This window comes from Rhinoderma darwinii, chromosome 1 (assembly GCF_050947455.1).
Source record: "Rhinoderma darwinii isolate aRhiDar2 chromosome 1, aRhiDar2.hap1, whole genome shotgun sequence".
NCBI classification, from domain to species: Eukaryota; Metazoa; Chordata; class Amphibia; order Anura; family Rhinodermatidae; genus Rhinoderma; species Rhinoderma darwinii.
The window spans coordinates 73,867,344-73,889,540 of record NC_134687.1 but is presented as its reverse complement, the minus strand read 5'-3'; the positions used below and the strand labels follow the sequence as shown (position 1 = coordinate 73,889,540).

Genomic DNA, 22,197 nt, shown 5'->3' with positions numbered 1-22,197 from the left:
AGTCCCAAAACATGAAATAATATAGACATATTTGGTATCACCACGACCATAACAACCTGTACAACAAATGTATAACATTATTTATGATGATCTGTGTATGGTGTAAAAAAAAATAATATTAAAACTGCTGCGGAACTGCTTTTTTTCGCCAAAATAAAAATGTATAGAAATTAAACGATAATGTATTTGTACCAAAAAATAGTATCTACATAAAGCACAACTCGTCCCGCAAAAAACAAAGTCTCATACAACTACATCGAACAAAAAAATAAAAGAGTTATGAGCGTCGGGATGCAAAGAGGGAAATATAAAAAAAAAAATAGTTCTGTCCTCAAGGCCAAAATTGGCCGTGTCCTTAATGGGTTATTGGGGCTCCATGGAATGTTTAACGTTTGGGATAATTTTTTTATAACCTAACCCTGGTCTACATTTTTTTCACAACTTTGTTTCTGACCTGTTTGGAGAGCTCCTTGGTCTTCATGTTACCTAGTGGTGTTGTAGACCCAGGGGCCATTCAGAACAGGTGTATTTATACTGACATCATGTGACAGATCATGTGACACTTTGATTGCACACAGGGGACCTTATTCAACTTATGTGACTTCTGAAGTTAATTGCTTTAACCAGACCTTATTTAGGGTTTTCATAGCAAAGGGGGTGATTACATATGCACACCCAACATTTCATTATTAATTTTTATTTTAGCAAACCAGGTATTTTTTTTCTTTCCACTGTAACAATTTGGACTATTTTGTCAGGTGTATTACATAAAATCTAAAGTAAAATACATTTTAATTCCAGATTGTAAGACAGCAAAACACAAAAAACTCCAAGCGTGAACACTTTCCCAAGGCACTGTATCTGAGAAAATTGGATAACTTATATTTACTGCCATTGTTGTTCTGGAACATGTGCATCCTAGCCTAACCAGAACTTTTGGTGGCATATTTATGCAGCTGCAAAGTTACTAAGTTCCTAAGGCTTAAATGGGTTGTCCAGGCATTTTATTTTGATGACCTATCATTAGGATAGATCATCAATATTAGATCGGTGGGGGTCCAACTCTAGGCACCCCCGCTGATCATCTGATTGATGGTGCTGCTGTCGTCGCTGCAGCTTTTTCACAGTTTATAGGCACATACACTTCCATACCTGGGATTGCAGTTCCGGTCCCATTCAATCTATTGTTATACTTGGATGCGCCACTTCACAATAATAGTACTTTCAGTTGACCAGGGCAGATTTAGCAGATCAGAAATTTCATGAACTGGCTGGTGGCAAAGGTGGCATCCTATGACAGTGATACGTTTACAGTAAGTCACCGAGCTCTTCAGTACAATCAATACTACTACAAATGTTTGTGTATTATGAAGATTGCATGACTGTGTGCTTGATGTTATCGACTGTTTCCAATGGGATGGATATAAAACCTGAATTAAATACTTAGGAGTATTAACCACATACATTTGTCCATATAGTGTACATGGAATGGCTTCAATGACCCGTAGAAAAATAGTTAACATGTTATTTATTATACCACACAGACAAAAAACATCACCCCGAATTTTTTTTTTATATAAGCAAAAACGATATAGTATAAAAATTAATATAACATTTGTTTCTCAAACTTTTCCTGAATAATTTTTGCTTTGTTAGTGCAACATCCTGCTGAAAGAAACCCCTTCCATTAGGGAATACTATTGACGTGAAGGGGTGTATTTGGTCTGCAACAATGTTTAGGTAGGTAGTATGTGTCAAAATAACGTCCACATGAATGCCAGGACTTAGAAGAACATTGCGCAGAGCTTCTCACTGCCTCCGCCAGTTTGCCTCCTTCCTATAGTGCATTCTGGTGCCATCTCTTCCCCAGGTAAGCTATGCAGACGCACCCAGATGACATAAAAGAAAACATGATTTATTCGGCCAGGCTACCTTTTTCTCTACTTCATGATCCAGATCTGATGCTTATGTTCCCATTGTAGGCGCTATTGGCGGTGGATAGGGGTCAGCATGGGCACTCTGACCTTTCTGCGGCTACACAGACCCGGACGTAGCTATTTGTGCTTTAGTAGCTGTTCTGTGGGGTTGGCCCAGACTGTCTAGCCTTTGCTCCCTATGCACATCAATGAGCCTTGGCTGCCCGTGACCCTGTCTCTGTTTCACCAGTTGTCCTTTCTTGGACCACTTGCTGCCTAATATATCCCACTCCTTGACAGGTGCCTATGTAAACGGATAATCAATGTTATTCACTTCACATGTCAGTAGTTTTCATTTTATGGCTGATCGGTGTACAGCCGTTGTTGATAGTGTTGACAAATAGCCAGATTTCCATCGGAAGGAGGAGGTGACAAAATAATAGAAGCGATTCATTAAAAATGTGTCTCTGAATATTCTTGGATCCCATTGGTTTCTACTTTTATGCCATAAGCTTCTGCAGTCATTGACCTTTTTCATTAATGAGCGTCATCTCCCATCATTCTCCTCTGCATATTGTTTTATTCATGAGACATTCAGACAGTATAAACAATAGGCCAATTATATTTCCTTGTTCTCAACGGCCTCTTAAGTTGAGAATGAGATTAGAATATTGCATTCAGTTTGTAGTGATGAGAAGTGACGTCAGCAACAGTAGATATGTTACAACAAATATTATTTGACAGGGAGTAGGATGCAGCGTTGATCCTTTTATCCTTATTGTTTGTCATTACAACAAAGAATTTTAATTTACATAGTAGTCTCATTGTTTATGTTGCGTAACCGCTCAAACCAATATTATTTTACACTGCTGCTTTTTTTTTTTTTAATACAAATGTTGTGAGACTTAAAGGGTTGTTGTAATCATTTGGTTCCTGCGAACAATCAACCAGACTGAACAATTCACCTAAAGTATCCCCCTTCCCATGACTGCAGCTAGGGTCAAGGTTCCCTGGATAATGTCTAGATGAGGTAGAGCCAGAAATAATGGGAATGGGGTGGAGGTACAGCTGCAATGACAGCAGGAAGTCAATAATATAACGTACCAGGAAGGGTAGAACAATGAGCCGGGGTGCTGGAGAGTAGTCAAACAAGCCAGTGGTTCGTGATGGAGGTCAGGCAGAGCTGGATATGCGTTATGGTAGAACAGAAAGGAGCATATTCAAACAAGCCAAGGGTCAGGGAACAGAAGTCAGGCAGAACAACTATATGGTACTGTGAAGTAGACATAAACATATTCAAGACAAACTAGACGTTGGGTAAGGGAGATCAAGCTGGATTAGGATGCCGTAGAGTGGGGAACGTGAATAATAGTCCGGGAAGCCAGGTAACAACAGGTCAAGGTAAAAAAAAAAAAACACGAAATTTGGGTAGAAACACCTATAACTGGCACATAGGCCAGTATGGGGCAGGGTTAAATAGGCTGATTTTGCATAAGCGCTGCCTGGCATACCTACTTGCTCCACAGCAGCCGGGAGGGAGAAGACACAATGCTAAAGCACCGAGAGGTAAGTTCATGATAGTCACCTCATGAGGACAGAAGCCGGTCAGCTCATTGCCATAACTCGGGCTTCTCTAAAACTCAGCCATCAGCTGTTGTGTCCGGGGAAAGTCATGTCTTGTTATATAATAACTATGCCCCATATGTAAAAGAGTTGTATGTTTTCAGAAAACACCACTATTTTGTCCATGGGCTGTGTCTGGTATTGCAGCTTAGCCCTATTCAAGCTTGCCAGAAAAGTTCAGTTGCTTGCCATTTTCTTGCCATGCTTTCATTCTGTTGAAGTTAATGTGGTTGTCCAAAAATGTCAACATTTTGATGAAATAGCAAAGCGCTACACACGCTCATACTTTACCATACTAACATTTATGGGAAGAAGTTTGTGGCATGCCTGTAGGTCATTACTATATAGACTGGTCTTACTGCTACTATTTTACAATACTCTTTGAGCACAGCTTTATAACAGTACATTTTAATCTCTGTATGTTAAGGTTGCATGGTTGATGGCATATAGGCACTTCTCAGAGGAGTATTTTGCTCTGCCCCATCCGTGTGGGGCCATTTTGCTGTGATACAGGTCCTTCAAAAATGACTAAAATGACATTAAACTATAGTAATGCTATTTCCAATGGTTGATCTACTGTCAGCAGCGAGCAAATGGCAGGAACTCAATGCTTTATGTATTGCTCTAAAGCTCTAGTAAAAATCAATGGATAACTTCATAACAATATTTTCGTATGCCATATTTTGGTGCGTTTCCTCTGTGTCCTCCCTGTGTATCTCCTGAGATGTTTACTGGGTGGACTGATGCATGATATATAACAAACCACCTGGTTTTTACCAATGCATTGGTACTGGACATCACCATTGTGGACCTGCAGGTGAAGACCCGAGAGCATTTGGGGATAAAAAAAATGGTTACCTAAGCTTAAAGGCACATGTTCAGTATCAAGACGCAAGTCGAGGTAAATGGTTAAAAGTGCAGGATAATAATCAAATTCAAGCTGACGGCTCACAAGAAAATCTTAAAGACGTTTGAAGCACTACAAGGACATGCAGAATATTAATGTGAATGGAAATATTGGCATCTGTTGAAATGCCATCAACACGTGCCGTATAGATATGAGTAGACATCTTTGACTGTGAAGCAACATAGGCAGCGCACGTACTCTCATGGGATATTTAAGCTGCGATAGACCGTGATAAGAAATGCACCCTTGACCGTGACTCTAGCAGTTGTTGTAGCATGTGTTATTATGTGTTTGAACTGTAAATTCTGTTTTTGTTTGAGCAAAAATTAGCTCTAAAGCAAACACACAAAAGCAATTATAACGATATAAAGGCGTCCTCCAAATGTAGGTGTCATTTGCTAGACTGTCGGAATGCAGCTTTCCTCACTCAAACAGCTGTACAGGTTATTATTTCTACGAAGCTGTATGAGGACTTGTTTTTTGTGGGATTAGTTGTAATTTTTAATGCCATCATTTTGGGGTAGATATCATTTTTCGATTAACTTTTATTAACTTTTTTTGGGGGGGAATAGAAAAAAATACTGAAAATCCGCCATGGTTTTTTAAATTGACGCTGTTCACTGTGCGACATAACACATTACCTTTATTCTATGGGTCGGTACGATTACGATGATACTACATATGTAGAGGTTTTGTATGTTTTACCGATTTTGCGCAATAAAAATACTTTAACTAAAATGTATTTTTGCATCATCGCATTCCAAGAGCCGTAATTTTTTTATTTTTCCGTCAATGTAGTTATATGAGGGCTTGTATTTTGTGGGACGAAATGTAGTTTTGGTGCACGTGATTAACTTTTATTATGACTTTTTTGGGGGCCAATGGAAAAAAAGAGCATTTTCGCCATTGTTTTTTGTGTTTTTTACAGTGTTCACCTTGCGGTTTAAATTACATATCAACTTTATCGTTTGAGTCATTACGGTCGTGGCGATACCATATATGTGTAGTTTTATTTCTTTTTTACACTTTTACTAAATAAAACCACTTTTTATGGGCAAAAAATTATTTCTTTTTTTACTGTAATTTTTTTAATCTTATTACACATTTATTACTTATTTTATTAGTCCCACTAGGGGACTTTACTATGCGATCTTCAGATCTGGCACGTCCTAATAGGCATATGCCCAGGGCAGACCTGGGGGCCTTTATTAGGCACCCGGCTACCATGACACCCCATCGGAGGCCTGCGATTTCATTTGTGGGCCCCCGATGGATGACAGAGGGAGCTCACGCCCTCTGCAAATTATTTAACTGCCGCGGTCTGTAATGACTGCGGCATTTAACGGGTTAAACTGCCGTGTTCGAAGTAAACTTCAATCGTGGTCTGTGGAGCAGGAGCTCGGCTGTCATCAGACAGCCGAGCACCGGCTCCAGCATGCACGGGACACCCGTGCAGGGATTAGACTGGGCGGTGGCCTAGCCTAAGGCCCCTTCGTGACCTCCGTGAAAAGGCGTATTGGTGGTCACTAAGGAGTTAAGTTTTGTCAGTTAGACTAAGGTCACACTACTGTTAAACTCCGTTTAGCTCTGTTTCGTCGAAGGAAGAGATGAACGAGAGTCCAAACAGAAAGCATCGCTTCCGTTAGAATTACCAGTCTGCAGCACTTTTGCTTCCGTGAAAGAAAAACGGAATCACAGCGAACGGAGGCAAACAGAATGCATCTGAAACAAAAGAATTACAATTGAAATCAATGGTAATTGTAACGGAAGCGATGCTTTCCATTTGGACTCTCGGTCACCTCTTCCTCTGACGGAAGAGTCCTAAACGTACTATAACGGTAATGTGAAAGGAGCCTTACTGAAATGAATCACAGTTAAAAATAGACCTTTTTTTAGCTCTGTAGATAGATACTTGACTTGGCCCTCTTTTGGCTTTTAATGAGCCTTAATTCTTTTGCATAGCTTCAACAAGATGGTGGACTCTACTTACAGCCTATTTTAGTTGCCCCGCCACATCCTTTATTGCATTCTGATTTCGTAAATCCGCAAGCCATTGTTGTATACTGTAGTTACTGGTGCTATGGCGTTGGAGTAGCTTTTAGAAGACTGCTAGACTATGGCCACAAAAGTATGCACATGGTCATCAGCAATACACCGGACGTCGTGGCATTTAAACAATGCTTTTTTGGTTTTTAGGGGATCAAAAGAATTTTTCCATAATCTTTATCATCTATCCACATGATGGGTGATAAATATCTGATCAGTGGGGGTCTGACCACTGGGACCACACCAGCCTTGAGAACGCGCTTACCTGGCCGTTACTGGATGGAGCTGTACTGTGCATGCTCGTCCACCGTTCCATTCTTTTTCTATGGCCATTGATATCGCTTGGCTATCTCCGGCAGCCCCATAGAAAGTGAATGGGGATATTATGGAAAAACCACATTAATGTGTGCCAAAAAAAACTCCTCCCCCCCCCCCCATCATTACACCAGCACCATCCTAAACTGTTGACACAAGGCGAGATTGATGTATGGATTCATTGTCGTATTTGCCCACTATTCTCTGTTAGTTCGTGATTGTTGTATGTGATGTTCCCAACAGATCAGCAGTTTCTGATGTTATGGGTCCAACAATAATTCTATGATCAAACCCACCCAGATCACCTTCCTTCCTGTTCTGGTGACTGGTCTTGGTATCAACTGGACCTCATGATCATGTCTGCATGTTGTTTTTATGTATTGAGTTCCTGCCCTGTGATCGCTTATTATATATTTGTACTATTAGTCGGTAGGCTTGGTTTCCTGGAATGGGTAATGGCATTGCATGGATCAGGTGGATCAAAGTTTTCCAGTTTCATGCACAACATTGGGCCTTACAGTAAGTGACAGATATGAATATATTAACAGATAAATATGTGTGTTTCATAATTTTATAACTCTTGTGTACTCTTTCCATTCTGACACCCAAAGGAATGTGAAGCTTTACTGTATTCAAAAACATATTTACCACTGACATTATAAAAACTAAAAATACCAATCATGTTCCTTACCATTATTAGAGCATTTAAATACTTACCATCAAAGCCAAGATCTTGGTGAAATGGGAATCAGGATCTTGCAGTCTTCCAGCTCCCATTCATGAAGTATGTCTAAAATTAAATAATTTACCATCAGAAAGCACATTGTTTATTGGCTCCACTAAACAGGGTTCAGTATTAATTTGTGTTCATAATAATTATGATAAAATTACTTATTTATTTTACTTTAATCAAATTGAATATTGGACATTGTTGGAGTTTTCAACTAATTATTTAATAGTATTTTGTTTTTAACAATTATAACTTCTTCTTCACAGGCCTCTTACAAGCCATTACTGAAGCAGATTGTAGAAGAGATCTTCCATCCTGACCATACGGAACCCACAGATATCGAGCATATGTCTTCGGGTCTCACTGATCTCCTCAAGACGGGATTCAGCATGTTTATGAAGGTTGGTGTGATTGATAAAAATGTCTTATCATATATAATTCGAGACAAAGCACATTGGGGCAGATTTACTAAGCTGTCTAAGATTTAAACAGCATAAACTCAGACCAGGCAGTCTCAAGATGGACCAAATGTATTACAGTGGTGCATGCTGTATTATAAATTTGGCATATTCTGCTGGACACTTTTCTCTTCCTTATACAAACTTTTGGTTGGGTGTACTTTGGCACATTTTAAGCCATGTCCCCTTCCCTGCTGAGTCATGCCCCCTTTTCTAGACAAATTGTAATAGTGTTTAATGAGGCACAAAGATCTGTTCTTAAATCAGTCTAAAATGAGATGTGCCAAATTGCGGCCAAAATGGGTAAATTTTAACACATTCTAGAAGCAGACACAGTAGCAATTCTACCCCCATTGTTTTCAGTATGTTGTTAATTTTTTTATGTTGGGGTTCTACAGTCACTGCTATTAAAGTGCACCTCCATTAATCCAGGAGTAGGGGGAATTTAATGTGAGCTAGCTGACTGGTAGAAACACTGACTGTGACCGGACTGCAGCTCTACTATATCTATAACATGGCAGACAATGGTAACAACTTTATGACTGAACTTTGAAGGTAAAGGCTTCACGAAGGTGACGTTTTTATTTTTCAATGAAGGTACTCTTTAAGCTTTATGTAGTTACTGAGAACACTGCTTAAAAAAAAGCATGGTTTTGTAAAAGACATCAATAAGACATGGCCATGTGTATCTGACAACTGCTACTTATGAAGAGTAAGGGAAATAACTTAAAGGGCTGGAGTGTGACACACTTACTGGCATTGGAAACGTATGCCGTGAAGATACCTGCTGCAACGTACAAACGATATTGTGACAGCAAATACAAAGATCACAAAGTCTTAGAATGTGCAGATAAGGAACATATATAAATGCTTTGTTATAGCATTGACGGGAGTTCTACCTTTAAGGCGGGTTTTTAACATCAGATGCTAGTATTAAAAAATGTATTCATAGTCATGTCCTATATTTTCTCGTTGCTTATTCTGGCATTCTACAGTATTTTTCTGCCCATTGTGTTACCCATGTGAGTAGCTGACGCTCCAGCACATGTCTGTGCATGTGTTACAACACCACAGAAGACGCTCAGAATAACCATTCTTGAATCTCATTCCCCGAGTTGGAGAAGGCACAGTGTTGTGACAGGCGCTGCAGCTGAGAAAGTGCAGGGGTTGTATTTAGTGGACTTAACCATTATCATGATTTATCAACGTAGGAGTATAGTATTTGTTCATTCTGACTCTATCATCTAAATAAGAATAGTCTTGTTTTTGTACACGTGAATGTTTTTGTGTCTGTGTCAGATTGCGCCACGTGAGTCTGTAAAGCAATACTCCTCTTGTCACCGAAATGAACAGTTTTTCTATATATGTTTCATTCTCAAAGGGTGAGTTTGGCTAGGAGCATGATTAAATCTAACAGTCTTTATTTGGATTAAATTAAACTTCAAGAATGAGATAAATTTTATGTATCTCTGTTAATATGGCTTATTGTATACCTTTAATGTAGACAGATAGCACAATGAAACATGTGAAAAATATTCCTCAGCACATCCAGAATGTGAAATATAAAAAAAAAGCTTTATTTGGTCATTTGTTTAAAAGTCCATAGAGGACACAGATATAGCTGAGTAAGAACACTTTGTTCGAAACGCGTAAGTGGTAACACGCCCTACCTTTCTCCTCTATGGACTTCTAAACAAGTGACCAAATAAAGCATATATATATATATATATATACATATATATATATATATATATATATATATATATATATATATATATATATATATATATATATATATATATATATTTCACACTGTGGATGTGCTGAGGAATATTTTTCACTTTCTAAACTCGTTGTCTGCCTACAAGCCCCCCCTTCCAATTGCACTTCATTAAGGAACTACAGATCCCAGGATGAAATATTGGGTAAGCACATGTGTGGCTTCTTGCTGCTGTCTTTTTTTCTTTTGTTCAGATAGCACAATGAACAGAGTTTGCAAAAATGTATTTATCCATGTTACGGACATGGGCCACTTTGTGATGTAAAGAGAAATCTATGGTAAATGAATAGAGCATGAGCAAACTGAGCATGGTGATCCATCTATATAACGATTACTTTGTGAATTTTGATAGAATTCAAAAGGTACGGTATATCTAATCTCAACGACCCCTTTTTTTTTTATCGAAGACAACCCAGCAATCAGCTGATCTCTGGGTCCGGCTTAAAAAACAATACAAAAATAAACAGCAGTTATTTCGGACAAGGTGCTTTGGCTTACCATGCATTGGATGAGACGGGTCTGCCAGAGCAAGAGCCACTCTTTGCAACTCTGGTTAATAAATGGGGGTCCTTCTATGACATCCATATGTACTAATAAGGCAGACATAAAGGGGTCTTCATGAGACTACCATTTTTAATAATAATAAATTCCTGAGGTAAAATGGACAGACCGTCTGGGGTCTAGAAACAAATTATAGTAACACGTATTCAATAATGCAACTTGTTTAAGAGAAATTTAAGGAGCCAAAACAGAAATAATTGATAGAAAAATGGCACCAGACTTACATCAAATGCTATATGGGAAGTTTTAAGTAGTGTTTGAGAGAAAATAATGGTTCAGTGAGCAATAGTGCCATGGAATAGACCCATAGAGCCTAGAATAATGCAATTATTTAACTAAAGCCTTAATAATATGACCAAGAGCTGTCATATCCAAGGCAGTGGGGCCAATTGGTCGTTAACCAAGATCGAGAAAAGAGATTGAAGGAAAAGAGCAAAATTGAGTTATCTTCATGCACTACCATCTTAGCCACTTTCTGAGTGTTCCTCCCAATGAAAATGAAAGCCTGACTGTGGTGTTGAATCCTTATGTGCAGTAGCCGGGTGTAGTCGCTCTCTTGTAAACTCAGTCTTTTGTCCCCTAGGTCCTTTTTCTGGGATAGGAAGTAGCTGTCTGACCTCAGAGTGTCCGTCATGTTAGCCCTCATGTGAATCATTTCTCTGTCAACCAGAGTTTCTTTTCTCCTCCTCCCATCCCCCTAACTGCAGATACATTCTTGATTGAATCTTTACCTGAAAAGTGTGAAACATGATCTGGTATCATTGAACGAATGTTTATTTGTTTATTAGGGGTGTGTCAGATCAGATCCTTCTTAGGCCTAGTTCACACAGAGTTTTCTGCAGGCAGATTTTGACCTGCCTGCACTTTCATGCCGGGGTTTTAGCAGCGAAAAACGCTTTTTTTTTGGCTCCCATTGATTTCAATGGTAGGTCAGAGGCAGGACCGCAGCAAGAAAAGACATGCCGCTTTTTTTCCCCGCGAATGGCTGGAAGCTGCCTGGGTACAAAAACCTCTGCTTCGGCCGGTTTTTGTGCTGATTCCGACGCGGTTTGTGCCTCAAAATCAGTGCCAAAAAACTGTGTGAACTTGGCCTTAATCACCCTCATCTAAAGCTGATATGGTTACAAGCATTTTTATTTATTTTTTTAAAAGAAGAAATGTTGGGATGTGTAGTTAAATGCTGACAATCCGTGAAGGAGGACGTAACTACCTGATCTTCCTACTTGAGTTTTGATAGAGATCAACATGCACTTAACTGTATGAAAAGAAAGCTGGCCGTACATATTGATCAGTCAGGCTAATACCGGCTGATCAGTCAGGTTGGATTTTATGATTAGAGTGCATGTGCTTAATAAAACTGTAGGTTCACCATTATTTATACTGCAATTCCCTAATATATTCCTGTTTTACAGGAATTGCTCCCTTTACAAGGAGAACAAATTCTTGCAATAAGGAGTTCAGCTGCAGATAATTCAAGTAGAGACCAGAAGGCCAAAGCCATGTGCAAGGAGTTTGTACGGTGGCACGCTGGTCGGTATGAGTGTACCAACATATGATGACTCTGTGTTAGACCTCATGCCCACGGCCGTGCTCGTGATCACGGCCTGCGATTGCGGGCACGGCCGGCCGCCGACATTTTCGTGCCATGCTCCCATACAAAATCCGAAAAGTGGAACATGCTCCATATTTCTCGGCATGGTTCTACAGTATGGACACCTTTCCGTAGCGCTACAGAAAGATGTCCACGGCCAATAGAACCGGGTGGGTCCGTAATTGCGGACCGTATTGCGGTCCGCAATTACAGAGTTTTCTTACGGTCGTGCATGGGGTCTTACGCTAGTTTTTCCTGACGGATCACGTATGAGTCTGTGAGACACAAGAACCCCATAGGCCCATAGCAGGCTGTGGGTGCTGTATCACAAGTCAGTTATATATTCATCTAAGAATCAGCCCATAACATAGGTTCCTTCAATGATTGATGGCATTTTGTGCACTTCTTATTTTTACCAGACTAATTACATAGAAAATGCACTACACGGCAGCCCTATTAATAGTCTAGAGACACACCTTAGAAAGAACAGTAAGTGCAGGGTGTGTCAGTACCGTCTCAGCCAGTGTACACTGTATTTTTTTCAATAAGTTTATTTTAAGGAAAGTTTTGGGCACCAAAAACATTAATGGAAATACAAAATAAAATAAGATTCCTGGCAGACTCCACAGTTCCTTACACAGCCAAATGCTTAGAGCAAGAAGTTTTTCCAAAACCCCTAGTCTATAACCAGATCGCATGTCTCCAGAACATTTTCATTGAAACTGTAATTTCATTTAAAATACATGCACATAACAAGTGACATTGTGAATGAGTGGTATTGCAATTTGTGGTTTGGAATCCGAGCTTTATCCGATGAAGACACGTCTTGCAGAATGCTTTTTCCACGCAGACTTGTTGTGACTGGAGGGAAAATTAGGGCTTTTGGGAAGGAAATAACAGCTAGATCTCTGACCTTTTGTATCTGGATGCTCAGAAGTACACATAACTTGAAAAAAAAAAAATTTAAGGTTAAATTTAAGATTTTTCATTTTCCTTCTGACATAACATTGCAGCTCAATACTTACATGACTGGTATCAGACTTTTCTTTTACTCTGCTCATGTGATTCTTCCCGAAAAATCACCATGATCTTTTCCTTCTCTCCACTTTTTAGCGTTTTGGGTTAACTTTTTTTTGGAGAAGGTTTTATGAGGTTTTTTTTATTTGCTTTTTATTAATGGAATCAAATGACCAGTGGCTCATAAGCATAAGTATTGGTCCACCATATTAATTTATCTTTTGTTAAGAATGTATCCCCAAATGTGGAAAGCATTGCTTGATATGTTGTCCCTGCAGGACCAATAGACATTGGATGGGACACGCCAATAGAGAACCCTATACATATTCAGTCCAAGGAAAGCACATGAACAGTGGGGGAGATTTACTAAGCAATGCACCATTATTGTGCCAAAAAAATCCCACCTGTGCACCAAATTTATTATGTGTTTATTATTTATTTTGTGTTTTAGTAACTTTTTTTGCACCTTCCTAGACAAGTCAAAAAATAGGCAGGGCTATGAGGGCGCAAAAAAATGATGTCAAGTATGCCAGCCAAGAGGTTGTGCAAGGAAGAGAGTGTCCGACATGTCTAGTAAGATATGGGAGATTTTAATTACCCAGATATTAATTGGTGTCATGGTTCGGCTTCAACTGCAAACGGAAGAAATTTCCTGAACCTGTTGCAGGAAAATTTTATGGGCCAGTTTGTGGAAGACCCGACTAGAGGTGAAGCTCTGTTGGATCTGATCATTTCTAATAATGCAGAGCTTGTTGGAAATGTCAATGTTCGTGAAAACCTCGGTAACAGTGATCACAAACACAGGCTGGGAGGACAAAAACACTTAATTTTAAGAAGGCCAATTACCCCCAGGATGAGGGCTGCAATTCAGAATATACACTGGGAAGAAATAATGTCAAATAATGGTACAAATGATAAATGGGAGATTTTAAAATGTACTTTGTATAATTATAGTGCAAAATTTATTCCTATAGGTAACAAGTATAAACGACTAAAATCAAAACACACATGGCTTACACTTTCAGTAAAAAGCGCAATGTATGACAAAAAAAAAATCTGAGGGTACAGCTGTAGCCTTTGCAAATTATAAAGAGCTTAATAAAATTGCAAAAAAAAACAATAAAATGAAAGGCAGGTGGCCAAGGATAGTAAAACAAACCCCAAAAAACTTCTTCAAGCATGTAAATGCAAAAAAGCCAAAGTCTGAACATCTAGGGCCCCTAAATATTGGTAATGGGGAGATGGTCACAGGGGATCAAGAGAAGGCACAGTTACTATATGGGTTCTTTAGCTCTGTATATACAACAGAAAAAAGAGCAGCTGATGTAGCCGGGGCCAGTGCTGTTAATACGTCAATTAATATACTGAATTGGCTGAATGTAGATATGATCCAAGCTAAGTTAAATTAAATAAATATGCACAAGGCCCTGGGACCAGATGGGTTACACCCTAGATTTCTTAAAGAGCTTAGTTCAGTTATTTCTGTCCCCCTCGTCATAATATTTAGCGATTCTCTAGTGACTGGTATAGTGCCAAGGGACTGGCGCAGGGCAAATGTGGTGCCTATTTTCAAAAAGGGCTCTAGGTCTTCCCCAGGTAATTATAGACCAGTTAGCTTAACATCAATCATGGGAAAAAATTTTGAGGGACTATATACAGGATTTTGTGGCAAAAAATAGTATCAGAAGTGACAGCCAGCACGGTTTTATTAAGGACAGAAGTTGTCAAACCAACCTGATTTGTTTTTATGAAGAGGAGCAGAAGCCTAGACAGAGGGGCCGCTGTGGATGTAGTGTTTTTGGACTTGGCAAAGGCATTTGACACTGTCCCTCAGATATCTAATGGGTAAATTAAGGACTATAGGTTTAGAAAGTATAGTTTGTATTGGATTGAGAATTGGCTCGAGGACTGTATCCAGAGAGTTGTGGTCAATGATTCCTATTCTGAATGGTGCCCGGTTATAAGTGGTGTACCCCAGGGTTCAGTGCTGGGACCACTATTATTGAACTTATTTATTAATTATATAGAGGATGGGATTAATACCACTATTTCTATTTTTGCAGATGACACCAAGCTACTTAGTATTGTTCAGTCTATGGAAGATGTTCGTAAATTGCAAGCTGATTTGGATGCACTGAGTGTTTGGGCGTCCGCTTGGCAAATGAGGTTTAATGTAGATAAATGTAAAGTTATGCATCTGGGTACCAACAATCTGCATGCATCATATGTCCTAGGGGGAGCTACATTGGGGGAGTCACTTGTTGAGAAGGATCTGGGTGTACTTGTAAATCATAAACTAAATAACAGCATGCAATGTCAATCAGCTGCTTCAAAGGCCAGCAAGATATTGTCGTGTATTAAAAGAGGCATGGACTCGCGGGACAGGGATGTAATATTACCACTTTACAAAGCATTAGTGAGGCCTCATCTAGAATATGCAGTTCAGTTCTGGGCTCCAGTTCATAGAAAGGATGCCCTGGAGTTGGAAAAAATACAAAGAAGAGCAACAACGCTAATAAGGGGCATGGAGAATCTAAGTTATGAGGAAAGATTAAAAGAATTAAACCTATTGAACCCTGAAAAAAGACGACTAAGGGGGACATGATTAATTTATATAAATATATGAATGGCCCATACAAAAAATATGGTGAAATCCTGTTCCATGTAAAATCCCTCCGTCTGGAGGAAAAAAAGGTTCAACCTGCAGAGGCGACAAGCCTTCTTTACTGTGAGAACTGTGAATCTATGGAATAGTCTACCGCAGGAGCTGGTCACAGCAGGGACAGTAGATGGCTTTATAAAAGGCTTAGATCATTTCCTAGAATTAAAAAAGATCAGCTCCTATGTCAATGTGTAGAAATGTGTAGAAATTTTTCCGATCCCTTGGTTGAACTTGATGGACATGTCTTTTTTTCAACCGTACTAAATATGTAACTATGTAATATCCCAGCCAAGAGGTTGTGTGGGGAAGAGAGTGTCTGACATGTCTGGCAAGATATTCCCTAGCAAGATGTTTGCGCCACTAATACATTTTGCGCAGTTTCTGCCTGTCTGGTCTAGTTTTATGCTGTCTGTCTTAAAGACAGTATTAATAAGTCTCCCCTTAGCCATAGTCCCTTTGATCAACATTTGGGGGTCAGATCTTCACAGGACATATGTACAGTATGTGTAAGCTTGTGTAAATTCAGAACCATTGGTTATTATTTTAATTACAGTCTCTTCTTTAATTCTCGTTTTCTCTGGTGTCTGTCCACTGACATATTGTAGTCACCCTGCTGGCTAGTCTTTATACAGTCCAATAAGTTCTAGGCTTTTCCAAATGTTTGTTTGATTATGTCTTGCGGCAGAGAGAGAGCAACAGTTATGTCTACAGCTACTATACAGACATCTTGCTTATGTACATTCGGTAATTTATCAAAAAGTAGAAGACAGATGGAAGGGAATATGACTGCAGAATTGGAGTACACACGTTTGTTTATAGTCTGTTACTATAGGGACACACAAGTCTGTATAGGCGCTATAGACACAAAACTGTACAAAAAAAGACAATTTGAAAAGTTTCTTAATATTTCACTTTAGATGCAATGGAAATTGGTTTAGTGGCGTTTGCTTGACATCTAAGCATTTTACTTCAGGAGCAGGTAGTACCATAAAGATAAGCAAATCATTCCGCAGCTTTTTGCTCGAACAGATTGTAGTCACTTAATTCTATACATCAGACACGCTTTTCTTTTGTTGGTAGTTTGAGTTCACACTTAAAAGCATACACATCAGAAATGTGACACTAGAATGATTTTTTTCTGCCAATCTATACAAACACCGAGCATGTCCTAGTACTGTACATGAGCTCCATCACATACACAAACTCCAGGTGATGAGTCTTCAATTTGTCCTTGTGTTTCTTTCCTCCTTTCTAGCGATCTGAATTTAATTTTCCACTGCCCCTTTTTTATGTTGGGGTAGAGATGGGCCCCTTTAAGCGCTGGTCCCCATACTAACAGCTACGGCTACTATTCTGGTAGTCTTTCCCATGCATCTAAGATATTGGCCATAGTTTGTCGAACCTTTTATGATAGTCTATCAATATTTGATCAATGGGAATCCAACCCTAGGGACTTGCAGATCAACAGAATAAAGGGGCCACCATTTTTGCAAAATTGCGGCAACTTGATTACAACGTGGGAACACCGATAAAAAGCTATACATCTGTATATGCCTTATATATTTACAACAGTGGCCTACAACCTGCAACTCCTTAGCTGCTGTGAAACTACAAATTCCCAACATGCTATGAAATCTGTAGACTATCGCGGCAGGATGGATTTTTAGCTTGACAGTCACAGGTTGCGGACCACTGATTTTAGATTCTTTCTAGTTCTTTCATACCAACAATGTTATTATCTACATAAACAATGGTACCAAGCACAATGGGCAAGAGCACATTTAAACTTTTTTTTTTTAGGCCATAACGTTGGCACAGGCCCCAACCATGTTGGCAGTTACTTTTACCTAAAGAACCAGTGCTTGTAACCCCTTCAGGTTTTGGGTTTTTATATTTCTTTATCTTTTAATGCATGTGTTAGGTTATTTAGAAGCGTTTAGAACTCTGCATGCTTTATTTTATATGTTGTTTATATGTATGCTTTATTTATATATACTTCGAGAAACCTGAAAAATATAGTAAATCTTCTCCTTCATTCAGTCTTCTCCAAGGTTGTGTTTACATATTCTGAACTGCTAAAACATTTGCTACTTTGAATCAAAGAGCCGGCACCATCAGCGTCAGCGCTCACACACTGTGCAAGGACACAATGTACCAGCAACACTGAACCCAAATCAATTAATGTTTCTCATTGTCCTAGAGCTACATTATGGGGATGGCTAGTTCAGCAGATTTTGGAAATCGCCCAAATTTCTTCAACACGGCATTAAAGACATGTTAATTACCTGTAGTTTGCCATTTTTAAAGCTTGTTTTGGGATTACATAAACAGCAATTCCCTTATGTCGTATGCTTCTGTTTTCAGAATTGCTTATTTTATCAGAGAGATTGACCTAATAATAGAGGGGGTATCACGGAGGCAATTCAATACCTTTCAACTTTCCTTTAGCCTGTCAGCCAACACATTTATTCCCATTGATACTGCTTATATATCATCAACATGTTCTATAGTGTTGTAGAGATGATCGTAACTCGTATGATGACCCCAATGGGGTTCACAATTTTATATGAAAATAACTTCTCCGTATATATTTGGAGTGTGGAAGGAAACCAGACTACCAAGAGACAACCCCCGGAGACGCAAGTAGAGCATATAAACTCCAAAGAAAGGAACACTGTGGTTTTATGCTTAGGGAATAGGTGCATGCCTAGAGACTTGTTTAGGACAGTCCCCAAAATATATGGCATAGAGAAGATAAAGAAAAGCTTGAGAGAGGTTCCTGTTTGGAGTTGAAACGTTGCAGTGCGTAAAATAAACCGATCTATTCATTTTGCGTGCTGCTTTCTCTTTTTTTTATGCCAAACTCCATGTATACGTTGCCTTTGGCTGGATTTGAAATCAGAACTTAGGGGTAACAATGCCAGGCTGTTTTATGATCGGCCTTGTCTCCTACTTCATAGGCAGAATATTGGTTACTGCAGACTTGATAACTCCCACCAGGTGATATAGAGTTTTCACCAAGTTGCCTGGGAGGGAGGTTGGAAATAGTGCGCAATCGTAGCAAAAATCGGCCTGTATACTTACTCCCCTAGCTCTCGGCTCTTTTTCAGCTGCGGGCACTGTTGCACTGGGATCTGATGCCACCCAGTGTCAAGACGTATATGCTGTGGTCTGGGGTATGAATATTTTTATTTTTTGTCTGATCTGGGGTCTGAATTAAGTTTTGGGTCTGAAATGAATATATGGGATCTGAATATATTTAGGGGGTCTGGGGGCTGATATTAATATAGGGGTCTAAATCTAGATTTACCCATGCTCTTTTATATAAGCCACACCATGAAAAGGCCTCTTTCATTTTTGCCAAGACCCGCTGCTTGAGTATCACCCTGTGAAGGGCTCTCCCAGGTTAACATCAATGTTCACTGTAAATGGCAGCTGATGGTTTTACTTGTCTTACTGTTCTCTATCTAGCTCATTATGAGAGAAAATTATAATTATATCAGGAGAACCCATGTAAATGTAATTCCATATGTGAACCTGTCCTTCATAGTGACACATGATAAAAATATTTTTATTACTTTTATACCTTTCCCAAAAACTATTGTTATAACAATATTGATTTTGTACCTTTGTGCAGATAAGAATGACATAATCTTCCACATGTTTGTGACAACTTTACTAAACTCTTAGCCGTCATTTCTGTATCAGAGCAGCACAAAAACTTGACTTACATGTGTTTGACTAGATATGTATACCACTGCCTACAAGCTGAGATTGGACAAGGGGAGCAGTCTGTGCCCATTATGTGATATAAAATTGATTCAGCCACGGGAATTATATGTGGATGAGTCATACGATAACATATGTTTGCAAGTCAAGAACAGTCACTGCTGGAAGGTTTGACATCCTGGATTATTATTTTACAGTACTGGCTGATGTTCGTCTAATCCTGATTATACTGTTTATTTTAAAAAGGCCGGGCATTTTAGACAGATGCCATCCTGCCACCTGCACCAATCCTTCCTTGTCTGTTTCTAATGATTTCCTGGTTATTAAAATGAACCTTTTTACGTTTCTAAACGAAGATTTAGATCCTCATAGCCACAATAAGTTTGGCGCTGGCTAGACTGGGGTGCAGAGTGTAAGGAATCTCTCCATTCTTTACCTTTAACCCCTGTAAGGAGGTATGGACTTTCCCAGTCAGATTTCCAGGTCACAGTCCCCAGAATAGTCACAGATTGGTGGCAGGTGTGCTATAGGGACTGTAGTGTAATCGGCAACAGAGCCAATGGTCGTCACCAGTGAAGCTATCAAGATGCCACAAGCCAGAGGATGAGTCTGAGATGAAGAAAGAGGACATGCCAAGGGTCAAAACCAGGAGTTGAAAAACAGGTACCAGGTGACTAATCCAAGGAGCAAGACAGAAGCGGAATCCAGTAATGCAGCCAAAGCTAGGGTCAGAAACAATGAGCCACACTAAGGACATCAGGCAAGGTGGTAAATAGGTCTCCAGGACCGATGCCATCCGGAAGCGCCTGTTGTCCTAGCAACTCGAATCAGCTGGCAGCAGAGAGGAGTAGGTGGGCAGGAAGGATCTGCAAGGCTGTAGCTGACAGCAGGAGGTATCGCTGGAGGGGGAGAGGTGAGTCAAGTTGCCTAGTAACCTGAGGTGGCCGATGGTTGCAGCCGCTGGAACGGGGAGAGGTGAGTAGCAGTACCTATACCTATATATTTTGAAATGACCTAAGCAGCAAGAATCGAATAATTTCAGATTGAGTAAGGATTTTTTGTTTTTACAGACATGAATCTGTAAATAAACCTCACCTCCACAAAGATGTGGTGCCTGGCACGCTTTATAAATATGGCACACAGCATGCGCACCAGAATTATGGCTCAAGTTGATTAGTAAATCTGTCCCTCTGCCGCCGTATGTTACCTCCGTAGGCACCATATTCTCCCCTAGAAGCATTGCTTAATGCCTCCCCAGTCCGGCATACAATGAAGCATGCTAGGATTTTTTTGTTGTCACTGATTCATATGGGAAAAAGACTTGGTGTACCGCTATATAAAATCTGAGGCATACAAGGGTGCAGTTTGTCCCCATTTATTCATATGGATACTGTATTATGGATCTGGGAAAGTCAAAGATAGGAGCAGCACTATGGGTCCACACCTGATAAGGCCGGTGCCATGCTTCCAAACAAGGGGTGACCTCCCCTTGTATAATGCACATCAATAAAGAGACAGAGCGAAGCAGCACTCAAAAAAATCTTGGTTTATTCATCCAACATCCACTACAACGTTGTAGTGGATGTTGGATGAATAAACTAAGCTTTTTGGGGTGCTGCTTCGCTCTGTCTCTTTATTGATGTGTATTATGGATCCGTATGAATGAACCCTAATATAAATAATTAAATATAAAGTGTCCTAAATTCTTTTGCTCCTTTGTATGAGCATCAGATGTAGTATAGACTACTGAAAAAGGATTCCACACTGATCTCAACCAGGGTTACAAACTGCAAGCACATATATAACTGAATGTTTCCGCTATACTCCTGCGGGTGTGAGGAGGGATCATGCAGAGGATTTCTATGTAAGCAGGTTCATCCTTGCCACTCGCATGGATCCAGCTTGTAGGATCTCTGCATGATCCCTTCTCACCCCTGCAGAATAGCTACTCTCAAAAGCAAATCGATTGCAAAGTGTATGTATTCCATGTAATCATCGTTTGTAACCCTATGTAAGATTAGAAAAAATTTTCATCTTTGGACAACCCCTACTCCTCTGTCTTATTACGGCACATGGATGAAATCGAAGTGGGTCCCCTTTTCAGGACCCCCCTCTATTAACCGGAGCGGAGAGCATGATATTCTCGCACATTCACCAGCGATCACAGCAGATCTTGGGATGGGATCCCTGCAGTGTCAATAGTCTTTCTAAACAGGACTAGGTCTTCAATGCGACCATTATTAGTTACCTATCATTTATCTTTACCTAGCTGGCAGACCAGTTACTTTGGGTTGGGTTTTACTTGCTCTGCTGCTATAATCATAATGAAATCCTCGTCTGCTTTTATTTCTTTTTTACCTATGAAATATCCAAAACCTGGACAATGGCAGCTGCTAGTAAATCTGTAATCTTTGTAGAAATCAATGGACCTTCTTCCCTAGCAATTCAGAAGAAAATCTCTCTGTAAGAATCCATCACGTGTGAAGACATATGAGGCACATTCCTTATACTACTACATCTTTCATCCCTCCAGGATCACACTGCCCTTCAGAAGTAATACAAATCATGAAATGTATAGCGTGTTGTATGTCTATGAGAAATGCCAGGCTGACATCAGGAGACCTGCATTCGTTACTGAGCTTTGCTAAGGAATATAATGGCCCAACCAATTCTTGTGCAGTTTCCTAATTTATTGTTATAAGATGATCATAGCAGAATAATAACTGTAGCTTAGGGAATGCTATTTACATATTTGGTTTTGTGTAGTTCTTGTGTTGACCATTGCACAAAACGATATACAAACTTATTGACATGATTGTCTAAGGTATTCTGGGGATGTCGGGGGCTTTTAATTGATGGCCT

The 22,197-nt window shown here is 39.6% G+C and overlaps 1 protein-coding gene across 1 annotated transcript in view; it reads left to right on the top strand.

Annotated features, from left to right (window-relative positions):
• SCFD2 (sec1 family domain containing 2) overlaps positions 1-22,197 on the top strand; it is a 578,236-nt gene that overhangs the window by 535,787 nt on the left and 20,252 nt on the right. Inside the window, exon 7 of the mRNA XM_075859720.1 lies at positions 7,804-7,938. Within this exon, the coding sequence (XP_075715835.1) occupies positions 7,804-7,938 (135 nt within the window). The remainder of the gene's footprint in view (positions 1-7,803; positions 7,939-22,197) is intronic.